General features: G+C 35.7%; 1 protein-coding gene across 8 annotated transcripts in view; it reads left to right on the top strand.

Annotated features, from left to right (window-relative positions):
* SNX13 (sorting nexin 13) overlaps positions 1-27,715 on the top strand; it is an 84,199-nt gene that overhangs the window by 37,594 nt on the left and 18,890 nt on the right. For 7 of the 8 annotated variants that reach the window (XR_010470062.1, XM_065051238.1, XM_021299041.2 and 4 more), the window contains exons 3-17: positions 3,322-3,424; positions 8,724-8,813; positions 9,229-9,350; positions 11,374-11,495; positions 11,652-11,753; positions 12,360-12,448; positions 12,864-12,947; positions 15,360-15,498; positions 15,981-16,069; positions 17,852-17,951; positions 18,918-19,111; positions 21,153-21,257; positions 22,449-22,581; positions 23,308-23,345; positions 26,869-26,938. Coding sequence is in view for 7 of the 8 variants with exons in the window: in XM_065051238.1 (XP_064907310.1) it covers positions 3,322-3,424; positions 8,724-8,813; positions 9,229-9,350; positions 11,374-11,495; positions 11,652-11,753; positions 12,360-12,448; positions 12,864-12,947; positions 15,360-15,498; positions 15,981-16,069; positions 17,852-17,951; positions 18,918-19,111; positions 21,153-21,257; positions 22,449-22,581; positions 23,308-23,345; positions 26,869-26,938 (1,580 nt within the window). In the remaining variant the exon portion in view is untranslated. Of the gene's footprint in view, positions 1-3,321; positions 3,425-8,723; positions 8,814-9,228; positions 9,351-11,373; positions 11,496-11,651; positions 11,754-12,359; positions 12,449-12,863; positions 12,948-15,359; positions 15,499-15,980; positions 16,070-17,851; positions 17,952-18,917; positions 19,112-21,152; positions 21,258-22,448; positions 22,582-23,307; positions 23,346-23,457; positions 23,625-26,868; positions 26,939-27,715 lie in introns of those variants that run through there. The other variant, XM_065051239.1, reaches the window with a different exon arrangement.

Here is a 27,715-nt window from a genome sequence, read left to right as displayed (position 1 = left end):
TGACTGCCACTAGCTGGGAGTTCACTTCTGTCACATTTTGCAGTTCTAACAAAAGAAAATGTTGAATTGTGGCTGGTTGCACCCTTAATATTGACCTGACCATTTAAAGTATATGGCAGTGAGTTGCAGTGGGAAACAATGTTGATGCCATAGCTTTGTCAACACGATCAATCCGTTCATATGGTTTCCCTTCTGTTATATGCTAATTATTTCTTTTTTATTTACTCTTAGCTGTGTGTTTCCTCTTACATACGTATCTTCTAGTAAGTGTGCTGTTATGTGGATGGAAGGATACTGAAATAATTTATGTGTACAAATGAAGGCTTTAGATCAAAAGCTGCCTTTGTTTTGTTTCAAGACTGATTTATAGAATATTTTTTTTGGTTTGTAGTATGTCCCTCTACATTTTGGAATCTATTAACTCATTGCTTAGGAAGCTGAGCTCTTTCCACCAAAAGCAGGAGGCAAAAGATATTGCTTCTTTAACCTGTGTAGTCAATGTCATTGTGAAGTGTTCATATTCATGAAATTTTTTTGTCTTCAAGTATTGGTGCGAACCTCTTAACCTGAGTGCTGGGCCGGTCTTACCATCTGCCTTTTCTTTGTACCTTGTATGTTTCTTACCTTACTCTCTCTCCTTCTCTCTTTCCATCCTAAAGGAGTAAAATAAAAATAATCTGAATCGTGGCTCTGGCAACAGGCTTAGCCTTCCAGTGTTGTGAGAATTGAAATTTCTTGGACCATCCACTGCTTTGCTGTTTAAAAGAATTTGCTCTGTCGTCTAAAAACATAATTATTGATACTTAATCATACCCACATATATGTGACTGGCTGCCTGCACTGATGATTTTAACTGCTGACCAAATCGGGAGTGGTTCTGAAGCTGCTTTTTGACTTTCACAAACCATTCAGCTGAGTCTGTTACTTTTTAGACTTGATGGGAAAATGTAGACTTCATTTTTCTATCTGTCACCTTTGTTCTGTTGTTAATCTGCCTCTATGTAGATCTGGTCTTCCAATAATCTTTAAAAAAACTTAACAAAAATTCAAGTAAAATACAATATTTTTCTTTTTTCTGCTTTGTTCATTTAGAAGAAAGACTAAAATGATTTCTCATTTAGTGTGTTGAATATCCTCTTGATGAATTCATCTACCAATTTGTACTGAATGGTCAGTAGAGAATAAAATGTATTAATTTCTGCTACAGAGGCAAATGCTTTTAGCATTCCTTGCTTAAGAATGAAAATACATAGAGGCATCTAAGAAACTGAGCATATACTTAAATTATTTTGGTAGCATATTAGTATTTTTAATTAAGTTATTAACTTTAGAAATGTCATAATATTTGAGAGAAAACATATATATAGCCAGCTATTTCCAAGATTCACTCTTTTTAAAAAGAAGAAGAGAAAGACCTCTTCCCCAGGCTGCTGATACATGCTTGAAGTTAAAACTTATTTTTAGCCAAAAAAAAAAAAGGTGTATACTATTTTCTTTGAAAGAAGACTGATGTTTCTAATAGAAAAGTGATAGATAATGAAAACTCTAACATTTTAATAATTAAAAATAAACCAACAAAACACCTGTCTCTCCAAGCCAAAACATTAGTTAACTTCTAAGCATAGTGAAAATAATATTGAGAGTTTTTGTCCTTGATCTGAGTTATGATGCTACTAGCACCATTGGTGTTACAATCATAAAGCTGTCTGGAAGTATCTGGAGCAGAAGAGTAATTAGACCTTTATTTTTTGTCCTCATACGTAGGAAGTACATGTGCTTGGCAGGTCAGGATGACTGTGAGAGAATCAGAGTATCAAGTTAAATTTTCTTATGCATTTTCACATTACCAGTAATAATTTTATGTAGTGTGTTTTTTTTTTTTTTTTTCCTCCTGGCATTGTTCCAGTATAAATGACCACCTCCCTGCTTCTTAATTACTGAGCCTCTGGGGTACTTATAAAGAATGTTTGCCAATATGGGAATTAAAACCTTCAAACAGTGTATTTTACCTCAGTGAGGAATTTTATTCTAATCATCTAAGAGTATTGTATATCAGCAGTGATTGATATTAATAGAAGATACTGTTCCGTCATGTTTCAAGCTTGAAATAACTTTGTGAGTTCCTGTGGTCACGAATGTTGGTCAGCTGGCCTTCAAATTGACTGCTTGAAATTTGTGCAAAAAGCCGTGTGTATTTTGCCATCCCAAGGCTAGTCTGAGCAGCAGTAACATTGTATTATCCTTTTTTTTTTAATGCTTGACTTTGTTCAAAGACTACATACTTTGGTTTTGCTATAATTGGCACAGCCTTTAGGTTTTCATCTATTTCTCAGTAAAACCAGCTTTCTGTTTATGTGTTTTTGTATCCTAGTGTTGTAAATTGTAAATTAATTAATGCTGTTGTAGCAAAGTTGAATTTTTGTAATGGTTGCTTTTTCCTTATGCCTTCATTATATCATAAAGAAAACAATAATAAAATTAACTGCTGTCCTGCCTAACAATAAGTCATAATTTAAATATCATTGTAGAATTGTGAGGAAAGAAGACAATGAATTTCTGATCTAACATTCTAAATGATCCAGGAGTGCATTTATTTAGATTTTGCGTGCTGAATTGATTAAAAACAACAAGAACAAAAACCCCAACATCCCAAAAAACTCACAAACCCTCAAAAAAACTTTGGTTTTGATGTTTCCCTTGATTCTGTTCTCATGCAGCCTGACAGGACTACTGTTTGCTTTCGTTTTGTTTTGTTTTGTTATTTTTTTCTTTGCAGCTTAAAAGGGGTTCCCAGTTTAAAATTTTCTTCTTGTTTAAACATATGCAGTCAGTAGTTAGTTACTGTACTTACTGTATCAGTTTCTTCCTGTTCTGTGTTTCTGTGGCTTGTTTGTGCTACAGTGCAGTGGCCTAAATGTATCTGTAAAGAGTTTATTTCTTCATAGTGTTGAAGTAAAAGAAACCAGAGCAGCTTATGTGTGTACTGCCCCTCTTTCTGTGTACTAATATTTGTGAGCCCAGGTAGCATACCATCACCTGCTTCTCATGCAGCAGGCTCCCTAGTATAGACTGTGCTATATAGTTCTGCTGTGTGATAAGAATATATTGAGACTGATAATAAAAAATCTGGGAAACTTCGTCCTTAGCTTTGTGTCAGTTATTTTGAGCAGCATGCTGCACTGTGGAAGACCACTGTACTAGGAGAGTAAACAGTGAGAATTGGCATATATTGCCATTCTGTAACTTGCAATGAAATACTGGGAGAGGGGGTGTGGGGGAAGATAACTGTTATTCTAGCTGACCCTTCTTTTTCCATTTTAGGGGTTTTGTGGTTACTCTTTTATTTGGAAAAAGCAACTCAGAAAAATACCTTGAGCAGTGTGAACATTCATTTCTTCCTTGTACATCAGTTGGGATCCCTAAGGTAAGGAGAGTTTACTGGTCTAACCACCTAGATCACATTTTATGACTTTGAAAATTAGAATAACACTAATAATCAGTTTTAATCTGGGAATTGTACCTGTTTCCCATGGTAAAGAATCCTGGGTTTATGTTTTGAGTCCTCTGCAATGTGCAAGTGAAATGAAAGAATTTTTCTTTTTGAAATAAAAGCTTTTTAAGCATTTATGGAAAGGTTGTTTCAAGTATTGTTTCTGGCTTCATTTTGAGAAATGAGTAAGGTGTAACCACCTAATATTATCTGTGAGGCAATTACTAAACTATTCCTTCCTAGAGTACTCACATGTTTTTTTTTGGAGAGGAGAGTGGTAGCTCCTTCTTGATTTTTCTTGTGCAATTGTTGTGACTATTTAAGATTCTTCCATCGATGGATCTGTAGTCTCACCAGTTCTGATTCTTTTGGTTGTGGTCAGAAAGTTTCTTGCCTGGATAAGAAGACTGATCTGTTAAGTCTAGATTTACAGTACTCCAAGCATGTAGAAGTTGTCATCTTTGACTGTCTTTAAGACCAAGTAAAAATCCTGGAAATGTATACAAAGTAGTGGAGCAGGAGTGGGATCCCCTTCTCAGCTCCTTTTTTTCTGAGTTGTTAACAGACACATAATTGCGGTTGATGGACCTAAATTCAGGGTTCCTAATTGGATAAATCTGCATCTGTTTACTACAGAATAAATTATTAATAGCCAAGAGGTAGAATTTATTGGAATTTCTTGTTTATGAACCGATACATCTTGGTACCTCAGAAGATTATAAATGTCTTGGCCCAATCCATTTGCACTCATCATAACAAAGAAAACACTTTAACCCAGAGATTCCTCGTTAATGTTATTTTTAATCTTGTAACTGTTTTGACTGAAATATCCTGCCCTTTCTTATCTGTCACACTTCATGTGGTCTGTGAAGGCGGGGGAATGTTCAACTTTATTATCTGTAGCACATTGAAAGTAATTTATTTTGTGATTAACCAGTATGTTTTCTAATAGCTTTTTGTTGTTGTTGTTTTTGGTGACTTTTCACTTAAGTGAAACGATTCACTTCGGAAAGTGAACAGAATCACTTTGAATCTGTTAAGACAAATCTGGAACTAAAGTATACTTTAAACCATAAAGTAACGTCACTGGTCCAAATGAAAAACACAAAGTTGAAGGCTGAAAAAGGGCAAGTCAGCAATCAACTAATGGTTCTGTTCCATTAATGAAACCTCATTTTAGGGGCCTATATTCTTAGTGCTGGATAGACTTTAGGTCTTACATAATATAGCTTGTGGAGTGTTGCTTATGTCTCATGTTTTGAGAGCAGATTTGTAAGAAGTTTTACTGTCTTTTTCATTTTCTCTACATTGTTGAAACTTTTTTTACATTCATATTACTTCCTTGAGCTCAGTAAATATGTTCGTTCTGGTTGCTTTATAAAACAATAACATATTTGGGGTTTTTTTTGTGTGTGTAATCCTCACAAATTCAGTAATTTGTCTTCTGATTTGAGTGTGGATTATTGACACATCACTTTTATCAACTGGCCTGTCTCGACTAGTCTCTGGATTTAAGTTTTTTAGTACAAAGGTATTTATTTTTAGCTGGCTTACCAAATACTGTTTGAAGTTGTTCCAGCTAAAATGTGTTTGTCTTCTACGATAGCATTTTGTATTTCATTTTTGCCACTGTATTAAAATAGCATTGGATAGTTTAGCTGAGCTTTTCAGTAGCAGTGCAAGAAGAGTCCTAATCAAAATCAAATGTGTGGTTCACTTGGGATTTGTATTTGCTGTTTCTGTATTAAATTTCTGCTGACTTACCTTTATTGCAAAGTAATATTTTTAACTTGAAATTGTTTTTATGTTTAAAACCATTGTGGTCCTAAGTGGTCTTGAATAATGAATATTCTTTCAAGTGGCTAATGTATAGGATATGCTTCTTTCATGAACCAAGTACAAACCAAACTCACCTCAAGATTAAGTTATTTTGCGATAGTATATTTTCAGAAGTAACCTGATGATGTTGGTTCTTTATAAGAAGCTCTTTTCCCCAAAGGCAGTCAGAGTTGTGTTGATTATAATTCAGAGCACCAAAACTGTGGGTGAAAATAATGTGTAGAATGTAGCAGACTCTTAAGTTACAATACAGGATTTGGTGCACATAGGTTTCCTTGTTGCCTTTTACTGTACTTGTTAGTGAATATATAATGAATGCCTTATGTTAAGGAGAAATAGTTATGTAAGTTTGATGTAAGATTATTTACCTTTCTGCTGGTTTTTGTTTGTTTGCATACATGTAGGGACGTTAAAAATTAGGATTAAACCTGCTTTTCCTTTTGCAAGTTTGCTTTATATAAGTGTTGTGTCAGGAATGTATTTGATGATGCTGTAATGTACTGGCTCTGTTAAATACACGGTTGGCTGCAGGTTTATATTAAAATAATGTTGAATGAAAAGCAAGTTTAGAGCCTTCTGAACTGTTAACAGGAATGCCATTTTCAATAAAAAAATATAGATTCGGTCCATCTTAACCAGAAGTGTGCAGTTATCATAATGATGTCTCTTACGCTTCATCTGAAAGACAAGAAGTTTCTTTAGGCTGGGTACAATATTGCCAAATTACTATGGGATAAGTTATCACTGCTGTCAGTGCTAGTTCCATATTTGATCCCTGACCAGTCTGTGAATCTATTTATTTTGCGTCATTTGGTCATATGCTCTATTATCAATTTGATGCAGATGTGTAAATCCCCTGTGTCTTGCCCACTCATGAAAGCCCATGACCTGTGACTGCAAGTATGTGATTTGGGAAATAGTGGCACAGTCCAAACGGGGCATTTTTCATATTTAACAGTTACCTAGTGTAGTTTCAAAAAAGGACTTTAAAACTATCTATTATGCAGCGAAGGAAAAGTCTGAAGTCTCCTCTGTCACTGCACTTATGTACTTGGTTTTCTTGTACTCCGTTGCATCGCACTTTGCAGAGTGTACATCCCACGTTCTTCGTAAGTGCTTCCTGCCTGCTCAACATGAAGTGAGTAGGTGTCAAATTTAATAATAATGAATAATATTATTTTTTTCCTAACTAGTGATTTAATACTGGTAGAGTATGGCAGACTACTGTTTTGTATGAAGTGACAGTCAAATCGGAAAGTTTTCATCATGCGAGTTGGGTGCTTCCTTTTAAATTCGTCTTCTAAGTTGGTGTCTGGAAGGTCGGACTTAAAGCTGGCAGTGCTTTCCAAGTGAGAGCTGTGGTCAGCTGTGGTAGCTGCAATGAAATAAAAGCAGTTATTCTAAATTTTAGGTGTCTTTAGACATATCAAAAGGAAATGAACTTGTACTGCATGTACACTGGAGATGAAAGAATGTGAAAGACAGATCTAGCCTTGTAGTTGGCTCTGCTTTGAGCAGGAGGTTGGACAACATGAATTCCTGAAGTCCAGACCCAAACTCGAAATCCATGAGCGTATGAACATTCAAATTTTTACCAAGTTTTTACAAAGTAACTTTGTGTATTCTCTATGTCATTGTCTTTTTTTTTGTTTTTTTTTTTTCTTTTTCTTGGCTGCTGCTTTTTTTTGCTGCTGCTTTTTCTTCTGTGTTTTCCAAATGTGGTTTAATGCATGCAGTCTTCAGACTCTTTTAACTATTTTTGGGAAATTTGAACTATGTTGAGCTTAGTAAAATACTTAATAATTCCATTCTGTGTTTTTTTGTATTTTTGACACTGTCAAGACAAGGTACTTTGCAAATTCACTAAAGCTGGAGTGTTGTTTGAGTATGAGTGAACTTAATTCATATCAAAGTAGCATTGAACCATTGTCTTGTCTTGAAAGTAAAAAATATACAGGATTTTGCAAGAAAATACTTTTGTGTTGTGATATGCACTTGGTGTAAGTAGTAGGAGGAATGTTTTCTGGCCTCAGGTGTTTCACTGCCATTCACTGTTAACTGGGTTGAATGAGAGATACTTAGGGGAAGTCACGTAGAATAGAAACACTGAACATGTGGTTTAAAATGTTTTCATTTATAGTTTTTGTCAGTTCTTCTGTTTCCGACAGAGGCATAACTTTCTCTCTAGATCAATAAATAAAATAACTTGATTTTTTGAACAATACTGTAGGTTGTTGCATTGTTATTTCTGTGAAAATAAAGGGTTTATTGCAGATTTCGTCTTAAGTTTGTAGAAAGACACTATATTAGTCTACTCAGAGAAGCACTGCTAAAAAGTTTACTTCTTCAGTATGTCACTTGTCAAAAGTCAGCTCTGATGAAGTAATTCTAACTGCTTTGAGTTGCAAGTCCTTCAGTAAAATTATTTTTTTGCCCCGTCATTGATTACTTTTTAAAGACTCATCTGTGAAGTAGTGGTGGTATAAAAGAGTAATTTCTCTTCTGACATACAGCATAAACTGCAATGGGTAAAAAGCCTGAGAGAAAAACAAAAACCCCCACAAAACCAAAACAAGAAAAATATAAAACAAACAAACAAACAACCCCAAACAACAACAAAAAACCCTAAACCTACTGAACAATTATCTGTGTGAAGTTGCACAGGAGTTGATAATCAAGTATGGAACTGGGGTTTTAAATACAAACTCTCTTGTGCTGCTATTATGTCCATCCCCTGCCTCCTTTTATAACTATTTGAGTTTTATTTCTTTCTGATCTAGTATTTTAGCAAACTTGCCCTTTTATGGTAAGCAAGAAGTAGGTTTTCAGGTTAGTTCCTCATCATTATTTACTAAATAGTGAAAACTAAAGATATTATTGTTGTCCAGAGAGGTGGCAGATACCCCATCCCTGGAAGGATTTGAGGTTGAGTTGGATGGGGCTCTGAGCAATCTGACCTAGTTGAAGATGCCCATTGCAGGGGAGGTTGGACTAGATGACCTTTAATGGTCCCAACCCATCATATGATTATATCTTATCTACTCTATAAATTATAATAATGGGGAGAATGTTCTATAAAGTTGTTACTGGATTACCAAATAGCTTTTTTTCTGCAACTGAAGCACTGAGTTGCACAAATCATCACCTTTTTATATGCAGGTGTGTTTCATATAAACAGCAGGGCTATTCCCAAGGTAAGTCAACTTGGAAGCCTTTATTTCAAGTGTCTGTATTAACTCAGATAACTTTTGAAAGTGGTATTGCTCTTCACTATGTAACAGCAATGAGTACTTTTAAAGGAATGGTAATCTGGGGAACATATATCAGAAACAGTCGAGTTGGTTTTTAATTTTAGCTAAAACCTTCAAAGTTACATTTCCTCATCTCTTTCAAGTGCATAGAAGAAATGAAACGTGAAGCCAGACCTATTAAGATTGACAGAAGACTGACAGGGGCAAATATAATCGATGAGCCTTTGCAACAGGTAAGCTCTAACCAGGACTCTTCAACTTATTTTTATTTTTGCAAGTATTGACTACATAATATCTAAGTAGTTGAGATACAAATAGAAGTTGAAAAATATTATTACGTTTGAGAGTGGTAAGTGAAAAAACATGGAGGGTGAGCCAGGATATTGGGCAACATTTGAGTCTGTTTTCTGTATATTATAGTTTCTCAGCATAGTGGTAATGCATGCATGTAAACCAATATGAAAAAGGGGTTTCTGTATGTGAGTTTTATTGTTTCACTCACAATTTCATATAATGGTAGGGGAGTATAGTTCACTATGCTAACATTTTAAGAAAAGTGATGTTGCATTATCAGGCACAAAAAGCTATTTTATGTTTTGTTGTCTTTTGTTCATTAGTTTGTCTTTATTTTTTCCTTTTCAATTTCAGGTAATCCAGTTTTCCCTGAGAGACTATGTGCAGTATTGGTATTACACACTAAGTGATGATGAATCGTTTCTTCTGGAAATCAGGCAGGCTCTTCAGTATGCACTTGTTCAGTTTTCTGCCAGGTAAGATTATGTGTATTTACATCAATATGCTGTCTAAGCAAGTGAGCAAATACCTCTGTGGATTGTGTGGTAGCAGATAAATGATTAAATTTATCTATTGGCATAGTTCAGTGCATTTTACAGAAAGAACATGTAAAATTTTAAGATCATAATCTAAGAAGTACAATCTGTTGCTGATCCCTCAAGGAATGAATGGAGAATGATGTTTTTAGTCATGGTCTTTTGCAAAATGGCCTTTTCAGAATTTAGATTAATGTCTAAAATTACCAAATAGCTTTTTTTCTGCAACTGAAGCATTGAGTTGCACAAATCATCACCTTTTTATATGCAGGTGTGTTTCATATAAACAGCAAGGCTATTCCCAAGGTGAGTCAACTTGGAAGCCTTTAATTCAAGTGTCTGTATCAACTCAGATAACTTTTGAAAGTGGTATTGCTCTTCACTATGTAACAGCAATGAGTACTTTTAAAGGAATGGTAATCTGGGGAACAAAATAATATGTCACAAAGTGTAAATCTTTTCTAAAAATATGGTTGATTCACAATAAATGGATAGTTTGTTAATTGTCTCATGTTTTCTTCTGTTGTTGCTTAATTGTGTAGCAGGAAGTCAGGGAACTTGCCTGGGAAATTATTTATCTTCTTTAGTATGGCTGATTTCTCAGCCCAGGTACCTCATGCTTTTATATTCCTCTTTTCTTTCTTAAGTAATGATTTCAGGTATTTGTCCCACTGTGCTGATTGTTATCTGTTGTCTCTTCAGAAGAGTTCGTGGGTCATCCAAATATAGTAAACTTCTTAGCAATTTTGAGGTTTTGTTATCCCTTCCGTCTGACTGGAAAATGTAGGTCAGTGTGCTTTTCTGTCAAGAAAGGTCAAGATTGAGAGCAAGGTTTAATGCTAGGAAAAATTCATTATCATAATATCTCATTAATTGTGAAATAATGGAAACCCTAGGAAACAGTATTGGAAATAGTGAAAGCAAGGCTAAATAAACAGTACCTTACAGCAAACAATCCCGTGCTTACATGAAATGGACCTGGCTACTCAATTTCAGTGTTCTTGTGTATTTGACAAAGTTACTTCATGAAGAGTATCGACCACTGGGTTTGTGTCAAAGCAGGTCAAATGGGTGTGTGGGTTTTATTTTGTTTCGTGGGGTGTTGTTTTGTTGTTTGTTTGGTTTGGTTTTTTTCCTTGTAATATAGCTCTTCAGAAGTAGCCACCACTCCCCTGCAGCTGTGTTGTTCTGCACAAATCAAATCTGTTTCATAGGGCTGCAACAGTTCATTGTTATTATTAAGATAAAATGATATTGTGTATTTGTAATGACTGTAGTTGGATATAACGGTAGCAGTCTTAGATTAGTGTTAGCATGTCTAACTTCATGTGTCCTGCGAGCTTCTGGAGAGAATGAGTACAGGGAGATATACATCTATATACATATATAGATATAGATATATAGATATATTTTTTTTTATTTTTTTTTTTCTTTGATTGGCACATTTGGAAGAATGATGTAAGGCTGCCACCTAGTGCTTGTGTGTGATTTGTTGATTGAACAGATGATTGGTCTGGATTATTGGTGGTTTTGGTTGGTGGCCTTTTGAGACAGCTGAGAAGAATTTTCAGAGGACAGTTATTTTGTTTAGGTGCCTCCCAAAATGATAGAAAGGATGACTGAGGAGTATTTTAGTTTTAGGTTGTAGATGTTAGTAGGCTGTGTATATCAGGGTTTTTCACAGATATTTGACAATATAGTGAATCTGAACACTATTTCCAGATATGAATGTTTACCTTAAAGTAAATCAAGCATAAATATTAATGTGGTGCAAGAGTGGTGTTTTACAATATTTTGTTTGTATTCAGTGAATAGGCGATTAGGAGACTGATTTATTTATTTGTTTTTCCATGTTTGGTATCAGTATGGCTCTTGGCAGGGCTGAAGGAGAAGTAGAAATTTATTATCGTTCTTTGTATTCGGGATAAAATAATTCATTCTCATGGATTCCCTTTTCTGATAGGTCAAAGGAAATAGACTGGCAGCCTTATTTCACTACACGACTTGTTGATGACTTTGGCACTCATCTTCGAGTTTTCAGAAAAGCTCAGCAAAGAATAGCAGAGAAAGGTGATCAGATGAAAGGTAATGTAATGAGTTAAATACTTTTTGCTTTGGATCCGAGTAGCCAGGTATCTTACTTGTATGGAATATAGTTAGCTTTGTTTTATAATTCGAGCTCACTCTCAAGTTTCTGATCTTTACAGAAAAGTATGTTTCTTTTTATTTTCTTTTGTATAGACCAAGCTGAGGAACTTGTAGATACATTCTTTGAGGTTGAAGTTGAAATGGAAAAAGAAGTCTGTCGTGACCTAGTCTGCACTTCTCCCAAAGATGAAGAAGGTCTCTCAATATTATCCTCTGAAGTTATTTTAGTATAGCAGACTAAACTAAAATACTAACAGTCCTGTTAACAGTATGAAATATACTGAAATTGTAGCATATGACTTTCAAAGCAATACTATCTTTATATGTATATGTAGCTATTTCTCTTTTCATTGGAACAATTTTAAGGTAGAAATATATTTTCTGGGAGGCAGGGGGTGGTTTCACAGATTCTTATTACTTTTTGTTAGATCTGCCTTTGTTATCACTGCTCCATAGCCTTAATTGAAAAAATCAGTTTACCTTTTTGGGCAAAGTGTCAAGGAGGGGGAAAAAAAAAACCTTTATGTGTTGGAGTTAATTTTTTGATTCTTGGAATTTGGCTTTCTTTTGTCTTGGTTGTGAAACTCTAGATCTGTGTCACTTTGGTTTATATCCGTGCTGCTTATATTTGGTCTGAATGGTGTTATTGGGATGCTTGGACTGTAAGGATGTATATGAGTGCATATTTGAATTTCATTTTATGGATTTATCTCTTGGTTTTTATGATATAAGATGTCTAATAAGACAATATATATTTGTGCTGAGTATTTTTTTGTTGTTTGTTTTGTTCTCCCTCTGTAGGATTCCTAAGGGATCTGTGTGAGGTTTTACTGTATATATTGCTACCTCCTGGAGACTTCCAGAACAAGATCATGCGATACTTTGTCAGGGTAAGTACAGACTCTAAAAACCATCCCAATTCTTTGGTTTAATGCCATCAGAAATTTTATATCTGAGCTGTTCTTATTTTGTTTTGTAAAATGGACCAAGTTAAATATTAGATGATTTTAAATACAGTTCAGTCTTGAAAAGTTTTTAATAGCAAAGAACAGTTCGTGTGCAATGTTTTTGAAGTTTCTTTTAACTCTAGCAACATTAGAAAAGCATGACAAAATGGTTGTTGTTTTTCTTGATATTAACATCTTCTGGTGTTAATTGGAAGGGAATGCAGTAGTGCCTACTGAATGTTTTCTGTAATTACACATTTTTTTCTTTAGGCTTTACACAATTATTTTTAAATTGTTGCAGTTACATTAGCTTTATGAATGCATGTATTAAAGTGGTTTATTCTATTTTGTTTTTCAGGAAATCCTCTCCCGAGGAATTCTTCTTCCATTAATAAACCAGCTCAGTGATCCTGATTATATTAATCAGTATGTCATATGGATGGTAAGATCTATAACGTTTAAAATTTAAAACAAGCTTTACTTGTGTTTCCTGTAATCATGGCAGACAGGTGTCTGGTAGAAAAGTTATACCAGTGGGTATATTGGCTGAGATGGTGAACCTACAGGTGTTGTACTGAATTTTTTTCTATATATGTATTTACACACACAGGTACATACACACACACTGTCTGTATTATCTGTACTCGCTGTGCTTTTTGGCAAAACTTGACTGACTGAGGAAGATGTATGGCGAAGTGTAACATCTAGTCCTCTGGCTTCTACTTAGCTGTGTGGAAAGTATGGCAGTAACCTTCAAAGCTATTGGTTTTTTTCCTTGACTCCTTTTTTTAAGTGTGTCCTTTAAAGCTTAAGAGACCTCCAGGATGACAAGTAATAAGGTTTTTTTTAATCTTCTTTTTGCCTCTGGAAAGGTGTGTTTTCTTTAGGGATATTTGTAGTAACCTGTAATAATTTAGCTGAGTGGGAAGAAAAAAAGTCTTCAATATCTTTCTAATGCATCTTAAAAAACAAAACAAAACAGACATTTTTTTAAAGAAATATATGTAGTAAAATCAACAGAAATAGAACATTCACACTTCAATCTTATTGATTTTTTTGCAAAGCCACTTGAAACTTACTCTTACAGTTGATTATCTGTTGTAGGTCATGAGTCAAGGTTTGAGTTTTTGTTGTTTGTTTGCTTGCTTTTTCATTTCTCCCCATTCTCTCTATGTTTTCGTCTTGAAAGGTGCATTCAAGTACTACACTGAATGCACCCTGAAGAGTTCACAGTAAAAATTCTGATCTGGGGAATGAATTCAGGTTTATGCGTACAATGTTTTGTGCACTCCAGCCACCTCTACTTTGTGTAAAAGTTTCCATGCAGCTTTTCTTACAGGCATCTAGCTTTAAAATGAAAAAGTACTGCTGCTTGTATGGACCAAGCTTTTCAATTTTTGTTTCCCCTTTCCTCCCACACGTGTTCTTTATTTGTAACTTGGCCTCGTTCTTTATTTACTGAGCACTGCCCCCGGCTGCATCCAAAGATAGAGTTCTGTGGTTTTTATAAAGCTTTCTGTTATAATGGTGGTGTCCCAAATATTAATATTCATATTAATATTCTCACTTTCTGAGATGAGGAAGTAAATGTGCTGCGATAAAAATAAGGAAGAGTAAATGCTTTCAAAAACTTAATACAAGACTTATGAAATGAAGATTGTTGCATGAATTAAAGTAATAAGTAGAGATGACTCAAATTCTGGTTCCTTTTAGAATCTTTGACATAAAATCAGATTTGAATGAAAAAAATGGATTTCTGAATATGAGAAGTTTAATTCCATGTTTCTAGGAACGCCTTAGTTTAATACTAACTTTCTTGCAATAAATTAGGAAGCTTCAATATAAAATCAGAAGTTAATCCAAACTTGTCTTTTTGCTGTGAAATTCACATATTCACAAAATGTCTGACGTTCAAGTGTTGCTTGTACTGTTACTTTCTTTAAAGCACGTTTCTAGGTAGATCTTCCATTAAAGAATATGCACTCTTTGCTCCCTGCTCGCACAGCTTATGTGAGTGCACTTCTGCGGTGCAGACTGAGTATTACATTTCCACATCACAGTGAGCATTTATGAAGGATGTGGGTGGAGTGACTGTTGTCAGTTTTGGATCACAAGGGCAGCGTTAGAACTGAACCCTCTGCCCCTGGGTGCCCATGCTGTGAAGCCGCCAGCCTTCCCCTGAGCTTCGTGCTGTGTTCACAGCACAGCGTCCAGGATCTCAGCAGCACAGCAGGCTTCCTTCACTTGTATAAAGTCCTTTGGGTCTCCAGAGCAGGTTTACCCTATGCCAATAGTAGGAAAATAGGATGTATTGAAATAGCTTAATAGTAGTTACAGGGGTATCTGAATTAGTGTTTCAGACATTATATTAATTCAGCCGTTTCCTATTTTGTTTTCCCCCCAAGTAGGTTAAGGTTACATTGTAAAATAGTTTAATTCTTTTTGTAATCCTGTATCTTAAGAAGCCATTACACTGGGAGCATGTACTCGTGCAGGGAACTTCTTCAGTGATTTCACCAGTTTCTGCCTACTTAGCTAAGGAGCTGGTTAATAGCAGAGGAAGGTCAGTTGGGTTTTGGACAAGGTCTTTTCTAAGGATGTTAATGCACTTTCCATGTGTCTTTGTACTTAATCAAAACAGAAAATGATGGTGTGAAATAGGTTTTGACTGTATGCGTGCATCACCTTTCTCAGTCCATGTAAAATTTTAGCATCAAAAAGAATGTTTAGAAGCATCAGAGTGTTTTCAAAATGCCACTTTGCAGTGCTGTATCAAAATAATTAATTTAATGAAGAGTCATGTCATGTGCTTTTACCTGTTTTCTGTTTTTCACACTGTAAAACTTTGTTTCAGATTCGTGATTCCAACTGTAACTATGAGGCCTTTATGAATATTATTAAATTAAGTGATAATATAGGAGAATTGGAAGCAGTGAAAGATAAAGCAAGTGAAGAACTGCAATATCTTCGATCTCTAGATACAGCAGGAGATGGTTAGTGCTGTATTGTTGTGCAAAATATGAAATGCATTTATCAGTATGATCTCTGAAGAATATTAAAACAATTTAGGAAATAAAAACTGATGCAGCATAGTATAAAATAGTGTTAAAACTTGAATCTTCATATGTTGGTTTTGTTGATGTGTGGGTTTTTTTTTTTTAATTGTAGACAAAATGGTTAGGTATGTATACTTCTACTGAATTGAAACGTTGCCTGACTGGCAGTTCTGAATTTCAGTAATACTTTACATATTAACGGATAGTCAGTTAACAGTTATTTTGAAAAACAAAAAAGAAAAATCTTTTTTCTTGTTCACTTTTATCAGTAAGGTATTTAAACTGAAAAAAACCCTTATTTTCAAAGCTGATACGTTTTATATGTGGTATGTCACTTTTTGTGTTACATTTTAGAACATTTTGAAACAAGAATGTATTTACTTATCTGCATTGCTAATCCTCTTTGGTTTTGCTTTCAGATATCAACACTATAAAAAATCAAATAAACAGTTTATTATATGTTATTAAAGTATGTGATTCAAGAATTCAGAGGTTGCAGTCAGGAAAAGTAAGTGATTTATATTTTTTTTAATTCTGAAAGAGTGAAGTTGCAGATGACTTAATAGTTTGGTCTCGCTTTTTAATTCTTGCGTTATGAAACACTACTGGAAGTATGCAGTTATAGGAATGCATTATACAGGTGAAGTTAGTCTTGAATTTGCAGTTTAAGTATAGAAATGATTTCTAAAGGTTCATGTTTTGAGGTTTTTTTGATGCTGGCTTTAGGAGTTTAGATATGTCAGCATATCTTAAAACTACTGTTATCTTCTTAATACAGGAGTTAAACCAAAATGTTACATTGTTGCAAAGCATCTTTGGGTTTATATACCTAGATCCATTTCTGTTTTGCTGCTCCAGTGTATACCTTATGTGCTTCAAGCTTAGTCTTTGGCAAGATCTCTTGTAGATAAGGGCACCACTTGCTGATTATTTTGCAATGCCTTGTTGTCAAGGGTTTGGATTGTGGGGTGACAATAAAACCCTGGCAGATGTATTGTTAACCTCCTCTCCTCCCCCGCTTCCCCCTTCTGCTCCCCCCTCTCTCCCTTTCCCACTAAGAACAGGCAACCAGGAGGGAAAGAAGGACAGAGAGAAGAGAGTTGGAAAAATTAAAAATGTTTTACTAATGCTACTAATAAGAATAGAGAAAATAATACAAAATATACAAAACCAATCTTGAAAGTCCCAGCAACTGCAGAGCTGGCACCCAGAGTCCTGGATTAGACTCTGCAGCCAACCAAGCTGGATTCAGTCTCTCACTAGGCCTTAGTTCGCAGGGACGACTAGCAAGATCCTCTCCTAATGTCAGCCATAAGCAAAAGGGATGAGATCCTCGTGATCTCCCACTTTTATATGAAGTATTCACATGAATGGAATATTATAGACAGTTGGTCAGTTTCTTGGTCACCTGTTTCTCGTTGCCTCTCTTGTGAGATGTCCATCCGTGCTTATTAATAACTTCGCATTCCATTGCTATGTTTACCAAAACATGTATCTGGTTCTCAAGGAAAATGCAGCTAATATGAAGGCTTTAGCTGACAGGCAAATTCACTAAAAGAGAAACTTGTTTTTTAACAAAACCAGGACACTTGTGCACCTAATGTGTTGCCTTTTGTCAGACATGTTTGCCTCTTTAGTTCAATGAAAAGCCTGAGGCAAACTGGATGTTAAATTTAAGAACCTCATGTTATTACTTTTTCTTTTTTTTATATTTTGTTGTACATATTTTGAGGCTGACAGAATCAGTATGTTTGACTTTGCTTAGTTTCTTGACTCTCTTAATTGGACCAAGATGTGTCTCCAAGATTATGTAATCTTGTGCCTACTTTTAAAATTTCAAGTATTCTACAGCTGGACCTGGTAGCAATACTGTAAGACCGAGATATGTCATATTAGCAGAAGAAAGTTGGGCAGAGATGAATTTAAGCTGTGGTGACCTACATCCCATCAAATTCTGAAATTAGTTCATCTTGTGAATTCATTTTCATGCCACTGCTGCTGTTGGTGAGGGTTTTGGTGTTAATTTGACCTGTATAGTGTTACATGAATGTCAGTGTTAAAAGCCAGCTTCCCATGTAGCAGAGATCATCTGTGTTGAAGGCAAGTAGTTATGAGACCATGAGCTTATGATGTAGATCTTCACACTGTGAAAATAACTAATCACTGAGAGGCTGCTTTATTATCTGTAATGTAATTTATTTTCTGTTACATCTGCTTTCTGGTAAGCAGGAGTTTTAAAAGCTAATAAAAAACTATAAGGCCTATGAACTTGCTGAACTGTGTCTTACAGGAAATAGATACTGTGAAACTGGCAGCAAACTTTGGAAAACTTTGCACAGTCCCTCTGGACCATATTCTGGTAGACAATGTTGCACTACAGTTTTTTATGGGTGAGTGTTAATTTATCTGATTTTTTTTATTTGTAAAGAATATGCTGACTCACAGGGCTGTGCAGTTGAAATTGCTAAATATAGGTGTCTGCTGAGAACTAAATGTGTATAAGCCCCTTGCCAGAGGGAACCAAAACCTTTTTGGCAAATCAGTCTGTAATTAACTCAGTACTCAGTACTTCCAAAAGCTTGTCTCAAGCTTGTTTTAATACTGATCTTTTTGTAAGACTGTTTTTGCAATGATTCTTGGTCTGTCACTTAACAAGTTAGTTCTGTTTAGAACAGAATCATTGCAAGAATTGCTTAGAGGTTTATAACTGGAATTAAACTGAAACTTATTGCAATTGTTAGTCTTTTGCTGGTATCACTGAAGCTAATGGAACTAATGACTATAGACGTTAGGCTGAAGTTTAGAGGATTACAAGGCTACTGAAGACTTTCTGTTTAATACAGCAGTAATTTATGTACTATTTTAGGTTTATTATATAATTAAAAAATTGATAGGTGGATTAAAGTTGTGTAATTAATTTTTAATACTTTCTAATGCTTAACTCTCTTCTGTAAATTAGTTGGGCTGCTGATGGCCATTATTAAGAATGTAGATTTGTTTTGGTGGTGTCATAGTCCTGTTGATGCAGTAAGATGCACATGATTTTTTAGAATTCCAGTTTGAAGTTCCTCTCGTATCATGCTGTACAAGCCAGTTACATCAACACAAGTAAAGGTGGATTCACTTTTTACATGTGCATTTTAGGACTCAGTCCTTAGTTCCTGGACTTTGCTCCCAATTTTGTTTACTGATTATTGCCAATATGTGTATAGCGCTTTTTATTTTTCAATTATAGATGATAAGTATTCCAGATGTATAACCGGATCCTGGAGTTACTATATGATTAACATCACAGCGAGTTCTTATTCTAAGATGCACAACAATAACTATGGTTGTTTGGTGGCTGTTTTCTGTAGATTACATGCAGCAGACTGGTGGCCAAGCACATCTGTTTTTCTGGATGACAGTGGAAGGATACAGAGTGACGGCACAGCAACAGCTGGAGGTGCTTCAAAGCCGACAGAAAGATGGAAAACATCAGACTAATCAAACCAAGGGGCTATTGAGAGCAGCTGCATTTGGAGTTTATGAGCAATATTTATCAGAAAAGGTAGGAATAACTTATTTCTGCGTTGTTTGGAATTTATTTGGAATTTATTCTTTGTACAGATGCTTCTTTATTAGTTATGGCTATAATAATATGAAATGGATATGGTGTAGCACAAGTTGTTTACAAGTTGACATTAAAGCTGTTACTTGTGTATCTTCTCTCTCCTCATGTCAAGCACTAACAAAATGTCTCCCTCTTCTCCTCTCCATTTAAAAAGGCTCTGGTACTGACTTTCCTGTGAAATGTGTTCTGTAGAAGCTGACTTTCTAGAATGGAGAAAAGCTAGAGCAAATATGAAGACAGAATAAGAAATTCTCTCTTTTTGTATGCTGTCCTTTCCCCTTTCACTTCTTCTTACCCTGTCCTCTGCCAGCATCCCTACATGTGTCTCCCTAGCCCCAAAAAGAAATGTTTGCAGAAAGATGCAGCCCATCCTGTGGTCCATCCACTCAAGCAGTGTGGGAAGAGAGCTTTCCAGTGAAGACTGAGGCAAAGAAGTCGTTGAGTACCTCAGCCTTCTCCTTGGCCGTTGTTTCCAGTTTGCCAGTCTTGTTCTTTGGGGGGTACACTTTCTTTGACCTTCCTTTACTGTCTGACTTAACTGTAGAAGCTCTTCTTGTTATTCTTTGGATCCCTCGCTGAGTTCAGCTCCAGGTGTACCTTGGCCTTCCTGACCCCACCTCTACACAACTGGCCAGTGTCCCTGTACTCTTCCCAGGATACCTGTCCCTGCTGCCACTGCCTTTTGCATTCCCTTTTTGCTCTTTAGTTTGACCAGCAGGTCTCAACTCAGCCATGCTGGCCTCTTGCCCTGCTTACCTGATTTCTTACACCTGGGGGTCAAGAGCTCTTGTGCTCAATGGAAAGAATCCTTGAAGATCTGCCAGCTCTGTTCTGCTCCCTTGTCCCTGAGGGCAGTTTCCCAGGGCGTTCTATTGACTAACTCCATGAAGAGCTGGAACTTGGCTTTCCTGAAATTCAGCATTCTGATTGTACTCTTTGCCTGACACGTATCCCTAAGGACTGCAAACTCCACCAGTGCATGATCACTGCGGCCCAGGCTGCCACCAGTCTTGATGTCACTGATTAGCTGACTGGTGTTGGTGACCAACAGGCCCAGTACCGCATTCCCTCTGGTAGGTCTGTCTGTTAACTGGCTCAGGAAGTTATCTTCAGTGTATTCCAGGAGTCTCCTGGATTGCCTACAGGACACTGCTCTTTCTGTGTAGTTCCTTCAGTTTGTTTTTCCACCTCAGTAGTCTAGCGACATGGTGATTTTTAGATTGTGCAGAGCTTGCTCTGATGGGTTTTTGAGTTGACTGAATGCTCACCAGGTTGAAGTCAGAAGCCACCTAACACCAGAGCTGTTCCAAAGCCAAGAAATACAGCCTCTAAGCTGTGCTTAGTAAAGCAAGTGATGTGGGATCTGGTTTGGTGCTGGATCCCCATCTCTGTTACTGAAAGTGGGGAAAATGTGTGAACTTGGGCCCATCTAAAAGAATGGTTGAAATATGTCATACCAAGGGATGACTAGGAATCTGATGGCTGATGTAGTTAGGATGCTGGTAGCTGTGATAAGGTCTGCATACAGCTACTGGTAATCTCTCTAGAAGTTGGCAGAATTGAAGAACTGTTACCCTTTCCTCAGATGCTTCAGAACTTCATCCATTGACTTTCTCACCAACTCATTCTTCATTTCTGAATCTCGATCTTTCTCCTCGTAAATAAATCAAATCTGTTTTTAAGTCTGAGTAAAACTTGGTTAGATATTGCTTCAGTATAATGTGCATAAATTGTTTTTGAGGTGATTCTTAGTGTTTACTCCTGAAACTTCTCAGTTTTACTACAAACTCTGAACTTCATTTTGTGGGGAGGAGGTGATCTGATTATCCTCTTGTGTGCTCTAGATGATTCTAGAGATACTCATCAAGAAGAAATTTAGTTTATTTAGGTAATTGCAGAATTGTATTGGATTTTATTTGTGAAAATAGAAGCTTTCTTATTTTTATGCTGCAAAAGTTGATTTAGATCTTTATCACAGGCATCTCCGAGAGTTAATATTGATGACAACTTAGTAGCAAAACTGGCAGAAACACTGAACCATGAGGATCCAACACCTGAAATCTTTGATGACATTCAGAGAAAGGTATACTGTATTCATCTTGTATTTCATAAGAACTGTTAATGCTATAGAGTATTAAACGTCACTACAGTTATTGGAAAAGGAGGAACTCATATATCTGAACCCTAAAACCTGTTTTACCATTTTCCAACTGCTTAGCTATAGGCAGAAAGAGTAGGTGTCCTGTTTGAAATTAATTATGAAGCACAATTTTGAATTTATGGGATCATTATTTTTGTTTATGGACCAGTTTGTGAAAATGTGCCTATGTAGAATAACTAAGTGATACAATTTTGGTCCAATTTTAGCTCTCTTCTTTAAAGGTGGATGTAACCATGTTACCGTGTTAAATTCTGTAGGTCTTTCCAGAAGTTATTTTGACTGTTCTGTTTCTTCAAGCCTGCACAGTGTGGCACTCAGAAGCAGAAAGTACTGAAGATAAACCAGACTTTTTACTAACTGCATACATAGACTTTATTACACAAGTCCAATATATATATATATATATATTAAAAAAAAGTGAATTATTAGTATTCTGGTGGTAAATTATATACCCAGTCTGAGAGGTTTTTATTTTAGGTCATAAACTTAATGTTCTCTTTCATGCTAAAAATTAGTATGAATTAATTCGCACTACAGATAGATGCGTGTATGTATATATACTGTCACTGTATAGGCTATATAGGTAACTTTTTGAGATGGTGTGATTGAATCTTTGTGAGTTAGGGTTATACTGTGTTGGCTGAACTGGAAATTTTCAGGAAAGTAGTACGTGGTATCTTTTCGCCCTTCCTTTCTTTTCACCTCTCCCCCTAAGTGTTTGCAGGTCCACGTTTATAGTTTTTCAACAAGGAAGGAGAGATAGAGAACGTGTTGTGAAATGTGTAAAGACCATATATGTTTATAGTGCAATTGGAAGGGTTAAGAGGAGAGGAAGGAAATACTTACAGCTAACACGCTGCTTCTTTTCCCATGTGTGCGTGTCTCACTAGTTAGAGAAGTATTTTTATACTTCTGGCACAATTAGTCCTCATAACTTTTCCATTAAGAGTAAGCATAAGTTGAAATTTCACAGACTCACATTTCCTTTAAAACCCAGAAACACATAATAGGATGCACAGATAGGTGTTGGTCAAGCATAATTTATGAAAGCTTGTCTGATTTATTAAAAAATGTAATAATTATTGCTAAGGTTGGCATTTTTATTTCAATAAGGTGTATGAATTGATGCTGCGAGATGAAAGATTCTACCCTTCGTTCAAACAGAATGTGTTGTATGTACGTATGTTAGCAGAGCTGGATATGCTGAAGGATCCCAGTTTCAGAGGATCGGATGATGGTGAAGGAGGTGAGCTGCATACCTCTAAGGTGGAGTTCCTGGACCCATTATTTTTTTCTGCTTTAAAATAAAAATAAGAGAATTATCCACACTGTTTTTGAGAAATAAAAAAGTTCCTGTAATATCTCTGATGTTTAAATTAACGTTTTTCTCTTTGTGCTTTTTTGTAAATTGTTTAGGGAGTCAAATAGTTTTTTATGTAGTAACTTTATTCATCTCATGTAAATTTTTTCTCATGTCTTGGTAACAAGTGTTTTGCTAAAATAAGGAGGTGACTGTTTCATTCTCATTTTTTTGAGGTTCTTCAACATGCTGGGTTGTTTTAATACATAACTATATTCTTCACCTGGAAATAGAAATTCAGAGTATGTAGGAGATGTGGCTTTTTAAGGCAATTAAAATCATTCTTCTTGTTAACTGAAGTACAAATCTAATGGAAATTGTTTAACTATTCAACTGACTCCTTAATGAAGCAATTTCCTGAAGCTTAAAAAGGAATGTTCTCTGGAGTGTTATTTCATGTCTGTAGTTGTATAAACTTACATACATTTTTCTTTACGTGTCCTCATTGGGAACTTGAAGTGCTTATGTGTTGGGTGTAACATTTTGCCCAATGCCAGAGTCTCTGTTATTTTCCGTGATAGTTAGTATTTGCATTTGTATTTCTTGTGTGGCACCTACGTTGGAAAATATTTCTAACCTGTTTTTTCCTTTCCTCTTCCTCACGGTTTCCAGAATCTTTTAATGGTTCTCCAACTGGCAGCATAAATCTGGTAAGTGCTTGGATTTTTTTATTTTTTTTAATTATTATTACTTTTTCTACTCAACACTGGGCAAAGCATGATAAAATAGTTGAAATTATGTAACATAGAGATTTTATTTCAGTACAGTTTAATTTCTGAAAAAGTTCTGGAATCAAATTGAAGCACACGTAAGACATCCATTAATCTGTAAGTTAAAACTCCCTTTTGACTTTCCCCCGTGTTAAATGAAATTTTTCATTGTTTTTCAGAGAAACAGTAATAATCTACAGTTAATTTATGCAAAGCATACTTTTTGTTATCCCTGATTGGTTTTATAAATACACATAATTTGGAGTTATTATAATACTACATCCACTATTTTTGTAAAGAGTGAAGAAGAATGCAGCAGAAATGTGTAATAAAACTGTGTTTATGCAAAAAAACTTTTTGCTTTCTGTAGTCCATATTGTTCAGGGTTTTCAGTGCTTTTACAGGTGTTTGAATACTGGTAGATGAGTTTTTCCTGGCTGAAATCCATGTCAAGTGTAAATTTCTGTACACATAGTTGAGGTCCCTTGTGTTAGTCAGTTGCATGAAATAAAATAGACCTTGGAGAGGCTACTTCAAAGGTCAGGGAAATTCTGTACTTGTAGCTAATAACTGTGCATTAAATAACATTGGGTTGTGGTGTGATATTTTTGCTTATTAATTAACTTCTGTTCCAGTTAATACAGCTAAAGTCAAAGATATTTGATCATATTAAATACCAACTGTCTGGGTTTTATCTGTTCAAGTTTTAACCATTTCATTTATTGTTATTAATTGTGGCTGCATAATGCCTTGCCACAGCAGTTGAGTATTTCCGCAAGTTTCTATTATAAAATACATTGCCTGCAGTTTATACTTTCACTGTAAGAATGTGTTTTAAGATTATTTGGAAGAGAGACTCAAAACTATTTTGAGGAAGAGTTACTTTACAGATATATCTTAATTTCTGCCTTTTAATTTGATACGTTGATCTACTATATTAAACCAGTAGGGTGTATTTTGGGGGTAGAAAACCCACTATAGAATATTTATAGACTCTTGCAGATTTCATCTAAATGGATCTGTAATGTGAGCTATACACATTGCTTTTGCATTGAGTAAATAGGAGTTACACAGGTGTTACATATCCAAGACCTTGAATGGCAGCAGAAATGATGGGGTTGAAGTTCTGACAGCCGTTAGTATGTCAGCTTGAACCCCGTTCAGTTACCAAAAAGAAAACTGAACTGTCAGAGTGGAATTAGAGGCAGGAAAACAAGAAATAATGATGCCTTTTAGAAAATATAACAGCTTAATGTCAGTATTTCATAACAAACAAAATATTAGAGCAATTGACCTGTCTTCTTTAATAATATCCCTTCCACTTTACTGATAATCATATCCTAGAGCTCTCAGAATATCAAGCACCTTATCCAAGCTTCCACAAATTCCTGCTGTTGATCAGTGTCAGGTGATATTCTGCTCTTAAATTTAGGCACTGCAGTATAGAGAACACTGCACAGGGTTATTGCTGTCCATGGGTGAGTTACTTAGGAATGGACTAGGTCAGAGAATGTCAAGCCCTGTATCCAACAGTGACCAAAAGCAAATGTCTAATAAAGATGATAGGAACAGTCAACTGATGGCAATACTCTACCAGAGTAGTCTTCAGCATCCAGTAACTTATTGATTTGAGAATCGTTGAGGAAAAGGTGATGTTTGCTCACAAAATATTTTTGTGTGATTTCATTAGTTCTACCATGGAACAGAAATAAGCTTTTAGCACTATAGCATGTGGTGGCAGAACAGATTCCCTGAACAGACTTCTCTTTCTTCTGCCTTTTTTTAAACTGGGACTTTGTGCTGTAAGTCTACAAACTGTCTCATAAGGTATTTAGGAGACACCTTGCTGCAATACATGTTAAAGCATAGTTAGTGTGTACAGACCTTTTTAACAATGCCATTTAGTCAGTATCTAGACTTTATAACAGAAAGGTTGTTCCCCTCACCTTCCATGGTGGATATTTAGGCAGAGACTGATTGAGGTGGTTGAGGCAGAGAAGAGTTGTTCCCTCTAGAGAGCTTGAGAAGGAAGGAGTGGAATATTATGTTGGGGCATCGTGGAAATGAGAAAGATTCAGGTGAAGAAGAGGCAAGAGCAGAGTCTTAAATAATTTATGTTTTCAAGTACAACCTATGTTTTATCACATAAGACTGATTTAAGTTCAAGGAAACTGAACAGTTTGGAAACTTGATTGATGTGTATAGAATGTCTTGAGTTGGAAGGGACCCACAAGGATCGTCAAGTCCAGCTCCTGTACCTGCATATGACAACCCAATGTTCATACCATGTGTCTGAGGGCATTGTCCAGTCTCTTTTTGAACACTGTCAGGCTTGGGGCCATGACTCCTCCCTGGGGAGCCTGTTCCAGTGCTTCACCGAGAGGGTGGTGGAGAACCTTTTCCTAATGTCCAACCTAAGCCTCCCCAGGCACATTTTCTTGCCATTCCCTCAGGTTCTGTCATTGATCACCAGAGAGAAGAGATCAGCGCCTGCCCTTCCTCCTCCCCTTGTGAGGAAGCTGTAGGCATGATGAGGTCTCCCATATTGAGATTTTAGTTTGACACAGGTGGACTAACCTGCTAGCCAGTAGGTCTCATTCTAGGTAACTTTTTGTAGCAATTTGCTATTAAACTGGCTTGGTTAAATTATAAAATATGGCTCATAGCTGCATTTTCATTCTGAATTTGTATCTGAAGAATTTTAGAATTTTGGAGTAAAATGTATAAAGAAGCTGGGATCCTAATGCCTATGAATTCTGCTTCAGTAGCTCCAAGTTTTTCGTTCAAAAATCTTGTAGGGATTTGTTAAATCTTAGTAGTCAAATGTATTAATTTTAAATAATAGCAATGCTGCTATAAAAGACCTGTTAGGCCTCTTTTGATGTCAATAATCACTGAATAGGGAGACAGGATTTTAGCCAGCTGGTGATGTACCTGTTCATTTTTTATGAGGGAAAACATTTCTGAGAAAAGAGTTTGCTGCTTTAGCATACAGCAGAGAAATTATTCAACTTGTGCTGCACTGTAACTTTTGTGTAGTGCTTTAAGTCAGTTGAAAGAAAACAGAATTGTATACAAAAGATTTAGTATACAACACCTGTATCTCCACAGTGTGTGTGGGGTTTTTGTTGTCTTTTTTTATGCTCAGTAGGAAACTATTTGTATTTCTATTGGAACTGAGAAATCAAACAAAAGTGTCAAATACGTTAGAGTGACCACAGAACTATGTGAAACTGGTAGGGGAAGTGAGGGACCATACACTCTGTAAAAGGCTTTAGTAACCAGGTAATAGTGACACTTGTTTGCAATGTTATAGTGCATTAAGCTGTTCTATTAGTGTAGTGAATGGAAAGTTTGAAAACAAAATAGATAAATCAAAAAGCATCTCAAAAATGAGATATATCTGCAATCTTATTCTCTCTTGCTCATTTCTTCCTTCTCCCCTCTCTCCCCAACCCTGCAGTCCTTAGATGACCTTTCAAATGTCCCTTCTGATGAGACAGTTCAGCTCCATGCATACATCTCAGATACTGGTAAGTGAATCTGTTACGATGGCTGCTTACTTGTTTTTCTCCATTTGTTTTCAGTTTTTTGATATTTACAGGCCCTTGAAATCCTAATGCTTTCACTTTTTTTTTAACCTCATAAAACATTTAAATTCATATTTCCCATGAAGTCCTTGTAATGGAAATCCTTACAGAATTGGTGCTGTAGGTCGTAAACTGTATATCTGTACTTAAAATGTGATTTAATTTTTGTTGTTTATGGTATTATTATTTCATATCTCTGGAGAATCATTCATTAAACTTAATTTTGAGTAGCATTTATTTTAACAGTTATTTAAAGAACAAATTCAAAAAGCCATCTGTTTTTTTTTTTCTAGTCACACAATTCTAACTCTTGACTGTTATTTCTCTTACTAGAATATTTTCACCTATTTCTTTGTGCTTCCTTATTGACTTAGGTTCATTTAAGGTAGTGGCCTCAGTCTTTACAGTGGTGGCATTTTTGGTTGTCTTTTGAAAAAAATTGCCTAGTAATAAATGAAAAAAAAATACTATGTGAGAATAAATAACAAAAACTTCTCAGTTATTATTTATAATATTCTAGTTAGACGAGATTGCACTGGATGATCAAATTGTGAATGAATCTTCAGATACTTATTTGGGGTAGATTTTACTATGCAATAGGGTTTTAAATCTATGTATTTGTATAGCAGACACAGGAGCTGTGAGCAAGAATTCAGTTGCTTGATATTTTAATTAAATTCTGTTCCTCTGAACCAATGTGAGTGAAAGTCTCATGTAGTC

The sequence above is a fragment of the Columba livia genome, chromosome 2 (assembly GCF_036013475.1).
Source record: "Columba livia isolate bColLiv1 breed racing homer chromosome 2, bColLiv1.pat.W.v2, whole genome shotgun sequence".
Taxonomy (NCBI): domain Eukaryota; kingdom Metazoa; phylum Chordata; class Aves; order Columbiformes; family Columbidae; genus Columba; species Columba livia.
Note: the sequence above shows the minus strand (reverse complement) of the source record. Positions and strands in the feature narration are given on the sequence as shown.